Below are 17,605 nucleotides of genomic sequence, written 5' to 3'. Positions count from 1 at the left end.
AAGGGTTTGTAGTTACATATGCAACTGGGCGATATTAGTAAACTGGCCGATATAACGTAGGCCTGAATTTTTGATGTATTGATAGATTAATTTAGAGCCATATACTGTTAACTGGAATAGATTAGTCTAATTGCATGCACTATTTCATGAACACCACTATTTAGACTTTTCATAAATTGGTCGTCCAAAATGGTATTTTTGTTTGTAATGTAAAGTACAAAATAAAGATAAATAAGGGCACGTGTCCACCGAAGCACTGAAAACGCCATCAATTTTGTAAAAATGCTCAGCTGTGAGTGCTTGTCCAAATGTCTGAGCTTTTAAAAAGCAGGCTATTTTCATTGAAAACAACAGGAAAAAAGTTCTCAGCTCAGAAAAAAAACGCTTCTGTGGACACGCGCCCTAACTCATTTGACTCAAAAACATTAATAAAGTTAGATTTTTTATTGGCAATGATTGTTCCACACTTTTTCTAAACCGTAAGAACCAAGAAGGTTTTCTGGAACCTTTGTTTTTAACAGTGAATGTACAAAAGAGAATTAAACATGTTGATTTACAACTGCTGTTAAAATGATAGCATTTCAGCATATATACACGGTAAAAAAATATCTGTAAGTTGACAGTTTTCAGTATTTTGTGATTCATGTTGTTTTTCCACTTAATTATGGATTTGAATTGCATTACGGGGCCTTGATCTTTCATCCAAAAGCATTTGATGCTGAAAATTTAGCAAAAAGTTACTTTTATTGGCATTTTTATTAGTTTAAAGTGATATATTGTCTGGGTCGGTGTTGCAATTTATGGTAGAAAATCCTGGTAATAAGCTGCCAGTACATTTTCTGTTATTTTACAGACTTAATTATCTGTATATTATTTCTTAAACAATATCTAGTCTCAAATATCTGTCTTGCGTTCATCTCTTTCAACTGCAGTTGGGTTACTTAACAAGCTCTAAGCTTACGCATATTGGATATTCCTGCACTTGAACGTGCTTTGATTTTTTTTATATTTTAATTGATCATAATTACTTTTTATTGTTAGCTGTATGTTTGTTTGAGTGTTCATCTGTGTTGGCTATTGCTGTTAACCAAATTGCCCTTCGGGGACAGTAAAGAATTCCAATCCAATCTACTAAAATGTCAATGAATGTCACTTTGCTAAACTGTAGAGTTGAATTTACAACATCAAAAGTAGACAGAGCAGAAATAAAAATCCCATAATGCAATTCACAATGTAAATAAACAGAAAACACCTGTGGATCACAAAATACGGAACCTGATTTTTTTTTTTTAGTGTAGGTAAATATGGATACATACTTCAAATATCCTTAACGCATGCTTCTAATGTGTTAAGATCATGAATATATCGCCCAGCTCTTACCACTCAACATCTGCAAGATTTAAGATCGCAAAACAGCATTTAAAGCTAAACTCATTCCGGTAAGAAATACAAATAAATCAGTTAATACAGGTTAAACAGAAAAAGTCCTGCAGGTGCTACAGTTTGGGAAGGGCCTTTTTTGTGAGTTGCGTACAGAAAGATCATGGGACATGAGACTGGTAGGGCAGCGAGGGGGAAGGGGACTGAGATTTTAGGAAGGTGAAAAGCTGTGCAAACCTTCCAAACTTGTCCTTGCTGGGGGAAGCATTGTAACAGAAAGAGAGAAAATTACACATAAACACAGGTTCCAATGTCTACCATGCATGTTCACTTCAAAACAAATTTTTAGCTTTGGGAACTAAATATAAGTCGTTCCGGTTAGTGTTGGTTTCAGGTCCTAAGAAGGGACACAAGGGGTCAGTTGGGTCACACAGTGCATTGAGAGGCAGTCGTTCCCAGAGCTAACATTGACACCATGCAGAATTCACTCCTCCGGGAGCAGGAACACTGTGAGCTGAGTTCAGAATTCACGTCCATGTTCGAGAAAAGACCAGGAAGTTGGTGATTAGTCAAAGAAACATAATCCATGCAAGTAAAAGGAAACCAAAGTCAACATGTTCACAAAATGACTGAAAACGGATCTGAACTTAAAACAAAAATGACAAACAGAAACACACAGCAAAAAGAGAGCCAGCAAACAACCAAAAATGACAAACGAACAACCAAAAATGTCACTATAATCTGCTCCAATGCAACAAATCATCTCATGCACTCAATTTGAAGACTGAATTACAGCCAATGAATTGCAGCTGACCTTCACTTATATCTCGGATCTGGAGAACTTTGACTATCTGTGTCATTTCAATCAGAAGTAAATGCAGGTGAGAGTACTGAATGGTACTACAATGAGTAACGCCAAAATGTGCTTGATCATTTGACCTCAGTTGAACCATCATCCAAAGCCTCTTTCACACATCCAGACCTTTTCAGAAAATTACCAGCAATTTGTGAACAGGCCCTTTTTGCAAATGCCGCTAAATTAGTTCAAGCAATTTTCCGGAAAGAGAAGTTGTAACATTACCGGTAATTTGCCGGAACGCTGCGCTGTGTGAACGCAGAAGGAAAATTGCCGAAAAGAGCGCATTCATGTTTAAGCATGGGACGATAACCGTTTTCAAGGTATACCGTAGTTTGAAAAAGTCAAGGTTTTAAAACCGCCAACATTTTCTGTAATACCGTTCCTAAGGTATGTGTAAGTTTTTTTTTAGGACAACAGTATCTCCACCTGAAAAAATATCCAAAGATGCGGTTTTAAATTGTAAAGAAATCTGTGTTTCTGAAACAAATTATAACAGCAAAAGTCAATGACTCATTTGATTACTTACAATTACTGCTCCAAAATATAATAAATCTTTCAGAAAATAGAATATATTGTTTTCAAAGAGGAAAAAAGTTATTGTTTTTTACTGTTGTTATTTCTTAAATAAAAAATCCATGTGCACCACTGACAGGTCAAATTTGCTCCCTCTCTCTCTCTAGTCTTGGTGCTGCTGAGAGATTGAGATACACCAGCCAAAGTTTGCGTATAAAGTAATGCAAAAACACAGCTAAAGAAAGCAGCATCCGGGATATGTTATGCGTTTTAGAAATCTTGGCTGAATGAATTTTGAAGTCCCAAATAGAGGACATGTCCGGGAAAAAAGAGGATGTATTGTCCCTAAATAATGAGCTGGATCAGTCTATTTAGTAAAAGGCTTTTCTTCTCCGCGTGTCCTCACGCTCCTCTCAAAGCTACTAACAAAGTCAGAACAAGTGTCCAGCGCGTTTCAGTGGGTCTGCAGCAGCAGAGCATGCAAGTCTGTGCTAGAGTATTCTCACGCACACATAAGCGGGCCGTTGAGGTACAGTCTTCTGTGTGGGAAGCACTCGCACGATGTGCGCTGCGTCGCCATTCGGTGCCTTGAGTTGCTTAGCAGCGTATACAAAACAATGTAAAGATCACTTGACATGAAGTAAATAAACCAGTAAAGAAGATGTGCCGTTGTTGATAGCGTCAGCGTGTGCCACCGTCACAATAGATTTCTATTGTAATACACAATAACTTAGTGTGAAGAGCATGTTAAATCTTAAAGAGACTTTGCTAGCAAGCAGTGTTGTGATCACGTGGGCTTTGCACGCTGGCTGCTCTGGACGCTGCTGGATAGAATAACTGTAACGGAGTTTAGAGCACATCGGACTAGCATGCTGGATAGCTGCTGGACGCTGCTGGATAGAATAACTGTAACGGAGTTTAGAGCACATCGGACTGCTTATATCTGAGTTTTTTAACGAGTCCGATATAGTTTTTTGCACTGATATCGGACCTATTTCCATTATCAATATCGGATCGGGACATCCCTACTTTCATTCTCTCAATCGCAGTGAAATAGGGGCTTCTGCTGTAAGTGTCAGTGAAAGACTGATCCAGCAAACACACGCGCTGTGAAATTGGGCACAGTTTCTGTGTTTTTAAGTAGTTAGAGCGCTGTAAATACTTGCGCTTGCCTCCCTCGCCATAGTAAGCTACGGTGATATAGCGCATATGAGATAAATGACGTCAGTACATAATAACCGCCTATGATTATTACTGAACCAATACCGAATTGTCCGCATCTGCATCGCGGTGCACAAAAGAAACAATTAATTTTGACACCCCTAATAGAAACGATATCTGACTAACATCTAGCAGCTAAATGTGTCTGAAAAATATTCAAAGGCTTTAATTATAATAAACAGCGCAGATGTGAATGCGTCTGAATCTTTCCTGCAATTTTCCTTCTGCGTTCACACAGCGCAGCATTCTGGCAAATTACTGGTAATGGTATAACTTCTCTTACCGAAAAATTGCCTGTACTAATTTACCAGTATTTTCAAAGAGGGCCTGTTCACACATGATTCCTTTTCGGTAAATTGACAGTAATTTTCCGGAAAGATCTATATGTGTAAAAGAGGCTATTTTGTACATCTCAACGTGTGAAAGTGTTCCTCCCTATGTTTTCATCGAAGTTGTTCACAATACTTATCCATCCACAATTTGTAATGTAGTCAAATGTGTAAACATTTAGCTGTGGTTCGCACTTCTGCTTTCGGATGTCTCTGAAGCTGCATTAATGCTAAAGTTTTAAATAAAAGTGAAACCATCAAGTCAAGTCTGACTCTTATGTTTACAATTATAAGCGAAGCCGTTTAGAGGTCATTTCTGGTTGATGCCAGAATTTACTGGTATTTTGGAAAAGATGTGTGAACAGTCTTTTCCGAAAAAAAACTAGAACGTCCGTGCCTGTGTGAATAGCGCTTTTTTGAATTTACCGGTAAAGTCATTACGGAAACTTTCTGGATATTTACTGGCATCACTATGTGAAAGGGGCTCAAGACATGTAGCTACTGAAATAATTCATTTCCTCTACAATTTAGCCTTGACTTTCTACAGGTAACAGCTTCTATGTTCTCTTGAGGGCTGTTCACACATCACGTCTTTTGTATGCTCAAGTTTGTTATTTCCAATGGAGGTATTCCAGGCACACCTAGTTGAAAACACTTTAATGTTTTCAACATTGTCATGTGACAAGAACAGACTTCATAATTTCTAAAGAATATACACATTTCGGTAGACTAATTACCTCACAGAACACCCAAACACTGCAGTGCTTTTTAATTTTCTCAATAGATAAAACTTGAATCGGAGCTGCAGCAATGGTTTGTCATTCTCTGAGAAAACGATTGATGGTTGCCTAGCAACGACAAACGACATGGGAGCGCGCGCGTAATGTGCTTTGAAAATAGTGAAGGAAGCAATGCATTCGAGCTTTCACACACTTTTAGACATAATATGTGAACTGCCCCTAACCCCTTTCCACCAAAACAAGTGCAATTTAAATTAAGGTGTACTATTTGATGGAAAGGACAATCAGAGCAGTGACCAAAAGTACAGTGGACATTATCGAGTGCTCTTTCTCTGCTATAATGAGCTACATTAATGGGTGTACAATCGATATACACTCACTAGCTATGTTTCCATCTACCTATTTTTATGCGCATTTTGAATACGCGCATTAAAAAAATTGGTTGATGGAAACGCCAAGATGCGCATAAATTTTGAATTAGAGCATAAAAACATATGCGCATAGCTGAGTAGGATAAACTTTTTATTTGATAAGGAAAGATGTGCAAAAACTTTGATGGAAACACTTTTATAACAAATTGCAGTATGCGCTAGGGTTGGGCGATGTCGACCAATTTGGCATCGTATGATGTCTAATGTGAAACATTGCGATGGAAGATGGCATCGTCGTCATAGGCGGAGATTAATGTTTTATAAATGAATAATTAATTAATTCATAAGGAATTTATTATTTGTAGCCTACTGTTTCAACTACCTGACCTGCATAGTCTTTGTTATACCCATAAACAAATCATAAATAAATAAAGATAAGTTACACACAAATTACCACCTGTCAATCATTTTCACTCTGGCATGAATAGGCAGAGCGATCTGTGTCCTTATAATGGCGTCCACAAACTTGTTCGGTAAAAAAGGTGCCCAACCAACAGTATCTGAGGTTTTCACTAAAATTACTAAGTACAATGTGAAAGTGAAAGATTGAAGCAGTGTACTGACGCTGTGACACATTACCTGATGGGTTCAAATAACTGAAGAGTCATTAGATAGACACAAGATTAATTAAATAAGACGTTTAACAACTATAGTGAGACGCAATCCAGCGGTACATCCTTGATGACCTGTCCGAAGTGCACTGCTCTCTGGAGCTCAGACAAGCGCATGACAGCGTGTGTGGCTGTGTGTGTTTGTGTGTGTGTGTGTGTGTGTTCAGAAATGCTAGGTAAAACACAGCGTGGATGTGGATCATTTTCATTCTAAAACGACATTTTAAAAATAAGATGTATTAGTGTAAGCGGGGCCTAAGTGTGTATTTTGCGCGAGCGGGTTTGCGACAGGGGCGAGGCGGAGGATCTGCGATGCCGGCTCAGCATTGTGTTGTCTATTGGCCATCGGCATTAAAATAGGTCATGAGATTTTATTATAAGAGATCATGTGATGATAAAAACATGTGCAAATGGATAAACCAGTGGGCTGAGCACATTGTAAAACATCTGAAATGTTGTTCTGGTCATTTTAAAACGCCATAACCATTTTAATGTTAGAGTTATTATATTATTAATTACCTCCAGAATCAAGAGCGTCTGTGCTTCCATGTCTCACGCCTTCAAATGACACCGCACGTTCCCTGCGTGTCAGGATTGCCTTCTGAGGCATTTATTAAGCAAAGAAAAGATTCATGCAGCTTCTCCTACCGCAGCAAATTCAGTTTTTACTGTTGATATTTGGCGCCAGCTAATCAGGAAGTGACAGTTTTGTTCGCTTTGACTCATTGGATGGAAATGCTGCTTTATTCACACATCTTTTATATGATATTCCAGTTTTGAGCAAAAAGTTAATTCGCATTTTTGAATGGAAACATAGCTACTGATTGGCTAAGGAATACCCAAAACACACCTGTGAGGCACTGCATCAGGAACATGCACAAATCCCTGGCACTAGTAGTGGTCAAATCAAGACGTTACTGTTTCCTCCTTTATTAACATGCATTCAAATAATCAATTGTGACCATTTGTGTATGGATTTTGTCAAGATCACCTGCTCTTATTTCCTCACACTTCTCTGGAGTGCCTAGATCCATGCAGGCCCATATTGACCACATCTTAAAAAGTTTGGCATCTTTTCTAGCTACAATCAATGCACATCTACACTGAAAAAAATGATTCAAAGATGATTCCCTGGATTTACTACATTTCTTTTTTACGTTAAGTGGTTGTAAACAATTTATTTGGGCTGAATTTAAACAAATTAAGTTGAAAATTACTTATTAGTCACGTCCCTAATTGACTAGTTGGTTCGAGTGTAGTCAAGCTAGCTGGTTCATGTTTTGAAAACTTTATGTAGTGGCATCTGAGCAATTTCATGCAAATGTCAACCTTGCCATGAAAAACAATTAAGCTTTCATCAAAATAGCAAAACCCTGTCTAATAGGGCTGTGCAATAAATCGTATCGCAATTTGAAACATAGAAACTAGTTAATAGCAAGAGGCTGTGATATGAATATGATATGATATATATATTATTTTATTTCCCTCATCCAGAGCAAACGCATGACTTCCGTCTGTGTGTGACCGTCTTACTAGCCAATTGAGTGAGCACACTTTCATTCTGCCCAATCAGAACTGAGCAACCGAACTATGCGAAACACCCACAATAAAAATAAAAAAAAAGAAATCAAACAGGAAATCGCGGACAAGTGAGATAATGGCGTCTGCTGCTTCAGAAGCATTAATAGACAAATTAGTATCAAAGAAAAATAGCATTGGCAATAGGCATGGGCCGGTCTAAGATTCTGACGATATGATAACCTTGGATAAAAATACCATGGTCACATGGTATTGTGATTACTGCTCTAAATTATGTTCTTTTTAAATTTCTGGGTAAAAAAAAACAACAACTTTTTTCTTATTTAAACCCAATATATTTTATTTTGAGAAGCATTTAAAATATTTTGGAACAGTAAACATGTCAGGCTAAATAATTAAGATGAATCATTGACGTTGACTGTCTTCATTCATTTAAAAACACTTATTACAATTTTAAACGGCATCTTTGGATATATTGGAGATACTGTTGTCCTAAAAAACAATAAATAAATAAATAAATCAAAAATCGTACACATACCATAGGAACGGTATAGCAGAACATTTTGGCGGTTTTAAAACCTTGACTTTTCCAAACCACGGTATACCCTGAAATCGATTACAGCCCTATGTCTAATTGGTAATATGGGATTATTTTGGTTTTAAAGTCACAAACACCTAACAAAAACGGGTCATTTTTAAGAGCTGTCACAGAATTGTTGCCACGGCTTAGAGATTTATTGAGCTGAAGCTTGACTACAAAATAAAAAAAAAATAAAATAAAAATCGCAAAAAATATAAATAAATAATAATAATAACAATAATTTGCCAATATTTTACCCAAATTGCACAGCCCTACTGTCTAAATTTTTTTGTGTAGGCTTGTGTTTTACTGTACTGTAAAATTAATGCCTCTGTCATTGTTTTCAAACAATTATATTCGATTTACCAAAGTCACAGAAGTGGCAATTTCACATGCCACATCCATTCATTCATTTTCTTTCCGGCTTAGTCCCTTTATTAATCTGGAGTTGCACAGTGGAATGAACCGCCAACTTATCCTACATTTGTTTTACATAGCGGATGCCCTTCCAGCTGCTACCCAGTACTGGGAAACACCCATACACACTCATTCACACACATACACTACAGACAATTTTTTTTAGCTTGCCCAATTCAACTACCACATGTCTTTGAACTTGTGTGGGAAACCGGAGCACCCGGAGGAAACCCACGCAATTACTGGGAGACTCAGAAATGACAACTGACCCAGCTGAGGCTCGAACCAGCGACTCTTGCTGTGAGGCGATCGTGCTACCCACTGCTCCACTGGGACGCCCTGCCACATCCATAACCAAGCTTTTCCTCATTTATGAAAAAATGTCAAATAAATTCAAATCAGTCATTTTTGTTCTATTGAGAGCTGACTCTTATCCTTTCGATTAGCATGGTTTCTTTTGGGTTGTGCAGTTTAATTCACAGAATTTCCACAAAGGTTTTTGGTTACATCCATAACGCAGGTTTTATTTTCTCATTTAAAAAATAAAAAATGTTTACAGATTGATATTTTTATGATCCCATAACTCTGTGGTTAGTTGTTTTGGATAATATAAACAGATGTGTCAAAATAACGTTAAAATACAACATCTATGTTAATTTATGTTTTGAGCTTTTACTGCAAATGTCACATCCATAACGCTGGAATTGCTCATCTCTGATTTCACATCCTTTTATCTGACCTTTGAAGAAAATCCACTGAAGGTTTCAAGTTTGAGGACCAGCACTCTGATTGTGGAAAAGGGTTCTCTGAGGATTTAATGTTGAGCTAAACACACTGTGAGATAAGAGCACACTTCCTGGGGTTGTTTCCATGGAAGGATTCTGCTGTCATTTCCTGTGACACAGTTTTGCCATCAACCTACATACTACCAATGGTTGAATAAACCAAATTCTAAACTTTTTACACTCAGAAAGAAAGGTACAAAGCTGTACTCTAAAGCAGTGTTTCTCAACCATGTTCCTGGAGGACCACCAGCACTGCATGTTTTGGACGTCTCCTTTGTCGATCAAACCCGTTACAGGTCTTTCAGTCTCTGCTAATGAGCTAAGGATCTGAATCAGGTGGGTTTGGTTAAGGAGACATGAAAAAAGTGCATAGCTGGTGGTCTTCCAGGAATGGGGTTGAGAAACACTGCCCTTAAAGGTCCGTATTGGTAACTCAAAATACATTTTATTAGGGATGCTCCGAACGATTGGCTGGAGAACGGTATCGACAGACAATTACACATACACACATATATGTATATACATATATATATACACATAACTTGACTTCTAGTTGATAATTTGGTATATGATTATATGATCATGCCTTGATTTTGAATTATTTAATTAGGACAGTAAGGTCTGACTTTGCCTACACAAAAGTCTTGTCACTTAACTGAAATAGTGTACAGTACAGAAAGTCATGGTGCAGTGGAAAAAGAATTAATATTGTATGACTCTCATGAGCTTAGACTGCATCCATACATCTCTGCAATGACTCAAATAACTGATTATTAAAGTCATCTGGAATGGCAAAAAAAGCATTCTTGCAGGACTCCCAGAGTTCATCAAAATTCTTTGGATTCATCTTCAATGCCGCCTCCTCTATATTACCCCAGACATGCTCATCTTCAATGCCGCCTCCTCCATATTACCCCAGACATGCTCAATAATGTTCATTTCTGGTGACTGGGCTGGCCAATCCTGGAGCACCTTGACATTCTTTGATGTGGAAGTTTAATCTGAAACTTTGATGTGGAGGCTGAAGTATGAGAAGGAGCACTATCCTGCTGAAAAAATTGTCCTTTCCTATTTATCCTGTAAGGTAATGGACAGCACAAATGTCTTGAACTGACTGATGTCACAAACTTGAGTGATTTCTGTGAGAATCTGGGGTCCATGCGGGTTCCAATAGGTCTTCTGCAGTATTTGTGATGATTGTGACGCAGTTCAACAGATGATTCATCTGAAAAATCTACCTTCTGCCACTTTTTCAAATGATCAACTAGAAGTCAAGTTATTATTTGCTGCTCTTACAACTGGGATCAAGAACTGTTGTCAGGTAGTGTAAACATATTCAGTGGAAATAAGAACTGAAAGTGGTGTGTGTTTGAAGTTCACTAAAACCTTTCTGGAAATATTAGGGGAATTATAAAAACAAAACTGTTAAAAACGTATGCATTTTTAATAACTTGAATATTATAACTTGTTGTAATATTTATTTCAATAAACAGTAGTTTATATGGCTATTTCCCTTTATTAAAGAAGCAATCCGTTTGGTAAGTGTGATGCTGCGCGAAGCAGCTTTCGGGTCGAAGCGCCATATCAAGCTGTAGGGGGAGACTCAACAAATGGTAATAATTAACATTTACAAAGCGATGTAATACTTTCAAAAATCATGATCACAATATATATATATATATATATATATATATATATATATATATATATATATATATATACATATATATATATATATATATATATATATATATATATATATATATACATACATATATATATATATATATATATATATATATATATATATATATATATCAATGCCTAATATACGAAGACCAGAAAGTGATAAAATTTTATAAATTGTTAAAATATTGGTGTCTGTGGGTCCAGAGACTGTTGTGTACACCATCATTTTATATACAATTCTCTTTAATGTGTGATATGACTAGAAAGTGGTCATAAACAAATATTTTCTCGATTCAAAGGAGTATTGGCTTGGACCCGGAAACAGTATTTCATACGTCACTGCTATGTCACAACTTAACAAGCGGATAGATTCATAGGTGTGCATTTTAACTTCTTATGCATCAAATATGTGCTCCAAACTTTCTTCATTGATAGACATGTTGAATTAATCTTCCATCATTTGCAATGTTTCCAAATTGCATGGTTAGTACTTTTTAAAATATGTTTTATCTATTATTTTCTGTAAAGCTGCTTCTGACCATGACATGTCCATATTAGGCATGGGACGATAACCGTTTTCAAGGTATACCGCGGTTTGGAAAATTCACGGTTTTAAAACCACCAAAATTTTCTGTAATACCGTTCCCAAGGTATGTGTAAGATTTTTTATTTACTTTTTTTTTTTTTTTTAGGACAACAGTATCTTCAGCAGAAAAAATATCCCAAGATGCTGTTTTAAATTGTAAAGAAATCTGTGTTTTTGAAACAAATGAAGACAGCAGAAGTCAATGACTCATTTGAATTATTTAGCCTGACAAGTTTACTGTTCCAAAATACTATAAATCTTTTCAAAAAATAGAATATATTGTTTTTAAAAGGAGAAAAAAGTTTTTGTTTTTCACCCAAAAATTTAAGAAGAATATATTTTAGAGCAATGAGCACAATACCGTGAAACCATGAAACCGTGATATTTTTATCCAAGGTAATCATACCATCAGAATCTTAAGGTCCATGCCTAGTCCATATCAAATGGTTATATGAGGTGTCTTTAAGGGATTACATTTTAATAACTTGTTGAAATGTAATCTCTTAGATAAGGAGAAAACTCAGAAGAAAAGATGGGCTTTTTGCAATGGCATAGTTATATAAGCTTGAAGCATCAGAATCGATACTGTACATCGGCCGATCGACATGACACGGAATCAGTACTCAGTATCAGCTGCAAAAATCCTGATCGAAGCATCCCTACATTTTAGCACCTAAAATTCTCAATAGGTGCGCTTTTGTACTTTTTACATGTACCTTTAAGGTGTCAATATTACAGACACATTTTGGTCAAATGTGTACCTTTTGGAAAGGCACAGAGTAAAACAACGCCAGAATAGGTAGTTATCAGTGTATGCTTATATTGCTCAAGCACAGGAAAGATGACATGCTTAATACATGTCTCTTTACTGTACATGAAAATAATGCAGCGTCGATCCATAGTGGCTTAGATATAGTGAGCTTTACAAAGCAGAAAGTTCAAAATGTCAGTTTAAGGAATACAGAATCAAATCAGCATCAAATGCCATCTAAAAATTTTACTCCCTCTTTGTATCCGCCACAACACAGCATAGATCTTACAGCACTCGATGCAATGCCTGCCAGTTGCTAGGCAACAGGACTACCAAAAGCATGTATTCCAATTTCTAGTCCTGTGGAAAAGCAATCCCTCAACTAAATTTGACAGAAAAAACTGTAGTGTGAAACAATGTGCCAATAACACTGAACTGGTTGTGTCAAGTTTTCCACAGTCCGTTTTACCATGTTGCATTCGGAATGAATATAGTGCATGGGAGTATACAAGGAGGATATACATGACTAATATTGGGCTGACCCCGATGACTTGTTTGAACGAGTAAGGTCAGACATACACAAGAGTGACATCAGTGGGCATGGAGAGACAGGCAGCACTTCAGAGACCTTCTTGCGCTTTAAACGGGCATCACACACACTGATGAATTCACATCACATATCTGACTAGTTCAAGCCCAGAGGGGGAAAAAGAAAAGAAAAAAAAACACGCTAACAGTGATGGTCCTCCACAAGCCCACTTTCTGCTGTGATCTGGACAGCTTCCATTACTGCTAGCCTCAATGCCAAGCCTTTCTCAAAAACCTTAGAATTGGCAATGAGAGAGAGAAAAAAATCTTCGACATTCAGACTAGAACTGACAGGGTTTACTCTGTGTGTGATGCACGACTCAAGATATTTCAAGCTCCTTACAGCTGAAAATGTAAGATGATGAATCTCGTTAAAACATGTCCAGCTCACATTTAAACCTAACATTAAGAGAATATAATGGTATATATGTGGTATATAATGTGGTATTTATATGGTATATAATGGTCCTGACAAATTCTTGACATTTTATTGAAGATGCTTATACTGAAACAACTCCAATTTTTTCAGCCTCTATCAAATTAGAATTAGTTTTTCTTATTTGAGATAATATTATGTCAAATAAAAACTCAAATAAATTTGTTTTGCATTCATTTACCAATATACCATGCAGACCCTGACAAATTTTGCCCCTTTTCAGATCAGCATCAGTCTCGATTTGTTAAATCATTAGAAGTGAAATCATAAAAAATGATTGCAAATATTCTTCATAGATATTAATGTTTACTTTTAATTGTTTATATGAATATTAAGAACACCAATAGAAGACTCCTTTAATACAGACTAGGGCTGCACGATATTGAAAAAAAAAAAAATGAAATTGTAATATTTTATTTTTCTGCGATACATATAGAGTTATCGAGTATAATATTAACAATTAATAGCTTTATTTGGAAAAGAAATAATGTATTATTTATTTACAATAATTTTAGGACAATAACAGCATGGTTTTGTATTGGAGCGCATGTACATAACATGTAACTAACCAATTCACAAGCAATGATAAATACAGCAAAGCGAAGTTAAAAATTAAATAAATGCTTTAGGAGTGACACGGTGGCGCAGCGGGTAGCATGATTGCCTCACAGCAAGAAGAAGTCGAGCCATGACTGAGTCAGTTGGCATTTCTGTGTGGAGTTGAATAAGCTAAATTGGCCGTAGTGTATGTGTGTAATTGCAAAAGTGTATGGGTGTTTCCACATGTTGGGTTGTGGCTGAAAGGGCATCCGCCGAGTAAAACATATGCTGGATAAGTTGACGGCTCATTCCGCTGTGGCGACCCCTGATTAATAAAGGGACTAAGCCAAAAAGAAAATGAATGAATGAATGAATAAATGCTTTATGTTTTTTTCTGGGAGTCTAACGGTGTTCAGGATCACAAATTGAACAATTTACAATAATAGAAATAACACCATATAATCTTCATTGCATATATATACTGAACATAAATACGATTACAATATCTTGAAGTTACTAAAATTTGGATTTTCTGTGCCTGAATGATTTGCACTGGCTTGAAATGTGTACACAATCACATGCAAATGATACCATTTTTTGGAAACTTTATGGTTAAACTTTGCAATTACTCCACAATCATGTGTGTTTTTAATGCCTACTCTACTATAATCCTGATTCAACATTACAGATCCTGCGAAGTGTCTATTGAGGATGTGCACATTGCGATATTAATGCTGAAACAATATATTGTGCAGCCCTAATACAGACCAACATATTGTGTCAATATGAATGAATGAGATGATGCGTTTAATATGTTTTAATTAAATTTTAAATGCATCAAATCATGTTGATTTAAATGTCTGTAAATTTTGCGTAAAATATACTTCCCACTAAGTATCTATCTATCTATCTATCTATCTATCTATCTATCTATCTATCTATCTATCTATCTATCTATTCAATAGATAGATAGATAGATAGATAGATAGATAGATAGATAGATAGATAGATAGATAGATAGATAGATAGATAGATAGATACTTAGTGGGAAGTATATTCTATCTATCTATCTATCTATCTATCTAGGGTATAGATAGAGATATATATATAGAGAGACTTTAGGTTAAATTAAAAATAAATACAGTTGGATTTGGGGGCAAAATTTGACCCAGACATGTTTCTGACCCGGAATTTAATTTCAAGACAGGCATCAACCATCTTGTTCCTCTAATTTGTAACTTACAGATATCTCAATTTCTGATTACAGCTCAGCAAAATTCAAACCATTTCCAATAATGAAATAATGGAAATACAATACTGCAGTCTAAAGCTACAACACCCACCAGCAGACCCTCTTCAGAACCCTACAGAACTGACATCTGTCAAACATACTCTAGATTTCAGGTGTATGACAGCTCAAAGAGTGAAAGGGCTTGGTATTTCAAACACACCCACTGGGATATCAAACTTACGAATACAATCTAACCAGGACTGTCAACTACCAACAATTAGATCTTTGTAGAAACTGCAGCTTCCAGTGCTGGGATGTCTGTATTGGATTATCCTTCTTTATAGATGGGATATAATAAGTGCTTTAAAAGCTGGGTCACTGTGAGGTTCTAGACTGGACACAAATGTTCACAGGCCTTCTCAATCACTGCTTTGTGCACTTAAACTCGAATATCCAGTGCCAGTATATAGATGTATAGCTTGATAGCTGCTTTAGATCATAGAGAATGTAAAACTAGGACATTAGCCATCATCATCATCATCCTCATCCTCATAGCACCATTACAATCCTCCATCGTTGTTATATTTATGGTTAAATCGACCCTTATTAGCTTTAAATCACTAACCTGTTTTAAATCTCAATCGAATGAGCCATTAATGCACTACACAACGTAAACAGTGATTTATGGCTGTATCGCGCGCACACACGCACGCACGCATTCAATCAGGGCCTGGCCTCATCAACCCAGTGTGTGTGTGTGTGTGTGTGTGTGTGTGTGTGTGTGTGTTTGTGTGCGGTTACTGCAGTCGTCTGAAACACACATGCATGAAGCGCAAATTCTCACCTTTTTGATGTTGTAGATGCGTGTGAGCATCCCGATGCCGCGGTCGTTGAGGATCGTCAGTTTCTCCGCCAGCTTCTGCTGGCTCGGCTGCATCGCGCCCCGAGACATGGCTCCAACGACCGTCAAAACGAGCTTAATCGCAACCGAAAGGATTCCTTGGGTAGTGTTATAGGATAAGGTGCAAAAATGAGTCGGTTTTTAGTGTTAAAATTCGCCCATGTTAGGGGCTTCAGGCGCGTCGTCGGGGATGTATTTTTTTTCTAGGTGTTGCCCTGACGGCCAGAACGAGGCTGCTTCCGGCAACGACGTCACTGCGTCATGTGACCGCAACCCTCCGCAGGACCGCCGCCCCCCTCATGCTGCTGATTTGGTTAGATGTGGTTACTGATATTACATTGTAAGAAGGTTTATTTTGGCGCTTATGTTTCAATAACAAGTATTTCATACACATAAGTGTAAATATTAGGAGTCTTACAGTAGCCTATTATCAAATCTTTTCTATTTAAAATAGAGATAACGATTTTAGACGAAGGAAAGATGTATATGGTAATCTAAACGAAGATTAGGGGGTGATGTTGCAGGTTATTACTATTCTTTAAAAAAAATCCTTCAATGAAATCTATTAATATGTATCTGGCGATACCTGCCGGTCATAGTGGTGTAAATGCACCGTAAACATTGTCTATGATGGGTGTCAAGATGTAGAATTTCATTTTCCACATCAAATTAAAAATACAAAAGTGATTCTCCATACACAGTATCTGCTTCAAAGTTGTGTCAAAATACAGTTAATATAATAAGATAAATAATGTTCCATCGTCTTTTAGTATACCATTGAATTTATGGTAAAGTTAAACAACATGATTATTCTGACCTATAATTATCAGATAAAGTCTTGTTCTGCATACTGGCTGACAAAATGCTTTTGTATATAAATTTAAATGTAAATTTTAAATCTCTTTATACTACTTTTGCCTACCCATAAGCAATGTATTTTAAGGAAATGAAAATTGTTTAAAACATAATACCTTTTTGTATAAACAAGTTCTAAATTTCAATAAGCAAATGCCAAAGTATGTTGTTTTATTGCATAAATATAACCAGTATTGGGTAAAAACGTAATAAATATGTATTATGTTATGCTATTTATTTATTTTATTTTTGTATTTAAGATTAAAATAGACCTAACTTGTAATATAGCCTATTACTTTTTTACTCAACACTGAATACAACTGTTAAAGTGGGTTGTTATTTTGCCTAAATGAGAGAGTGTTGGTACTGGAATCTTTTTAACATTAAGAATATTCCACCAAATGACAAAAACATTTCCCTGAATGACCCTACAGTTTGCAATCAGAATTATTAAACCACCAAATATTTCCTAAATGATGTTTAACAGAGCAAAGAAATTTTCAGAGTATGTCTGATAATCTTTTTTTTTTTTTTGAGAAAGTCTTATTTGTTTTATTTTGGATAGAATATTTCGGCTAGAGTTTTAAAATTTTTTAAAGACCATTTTAAGGTCAATATTATTA

At 36.3% G+C, this 17,605-nt stretch overlaps 1 protein-coding gene across 2 annotated transcripts in view; it reads right to left on the bottom strand.

Moving 5' to 3' along the window:
* nckap1 (NCK-associated protein 1) overlaps positions 1-16,371 on the bottom strand; it is a 97,024-nt gene extending 80,653 nt beyond the window's left edge. For both annotated transcript variants that reach the window (XM_056465856.1, XM_056465857.1), the window contains exon 1: positions 16,071-16,371. In XM_056465856.1, coding sequence (XP_056321831.1) covers positions 16,071-16,178 — 108 coding nt within the window. In that variant the 5' untranslated portion in view covers positions 16,179-16,371. The remainder of the gene's footprint in view (positions 1-16,070) is intronic.
* Between the last annotated feature and the right edge of the window lie 1,234 nt (positions 16,372-17,605).

The sequence above is a fragment of the Danio aesculapii genome, chromosome 9 (genome assembly GCF_903798145.1).
Source record: "Danio aesculapii chromosome 9, fDanAes4.1, whole genome shotgun sequence".
NCBI classification, from domain to species: Eukaryota; Metazoa; Chordata; class Actinopteri; order Cypriniformes; family Danionidae; genus Danio; species Danio aesculapii.
Note: the sequence above shows the minus strand (reverse complement) of the source record. Positions and strands in the feature narration are given on the sequence as shown.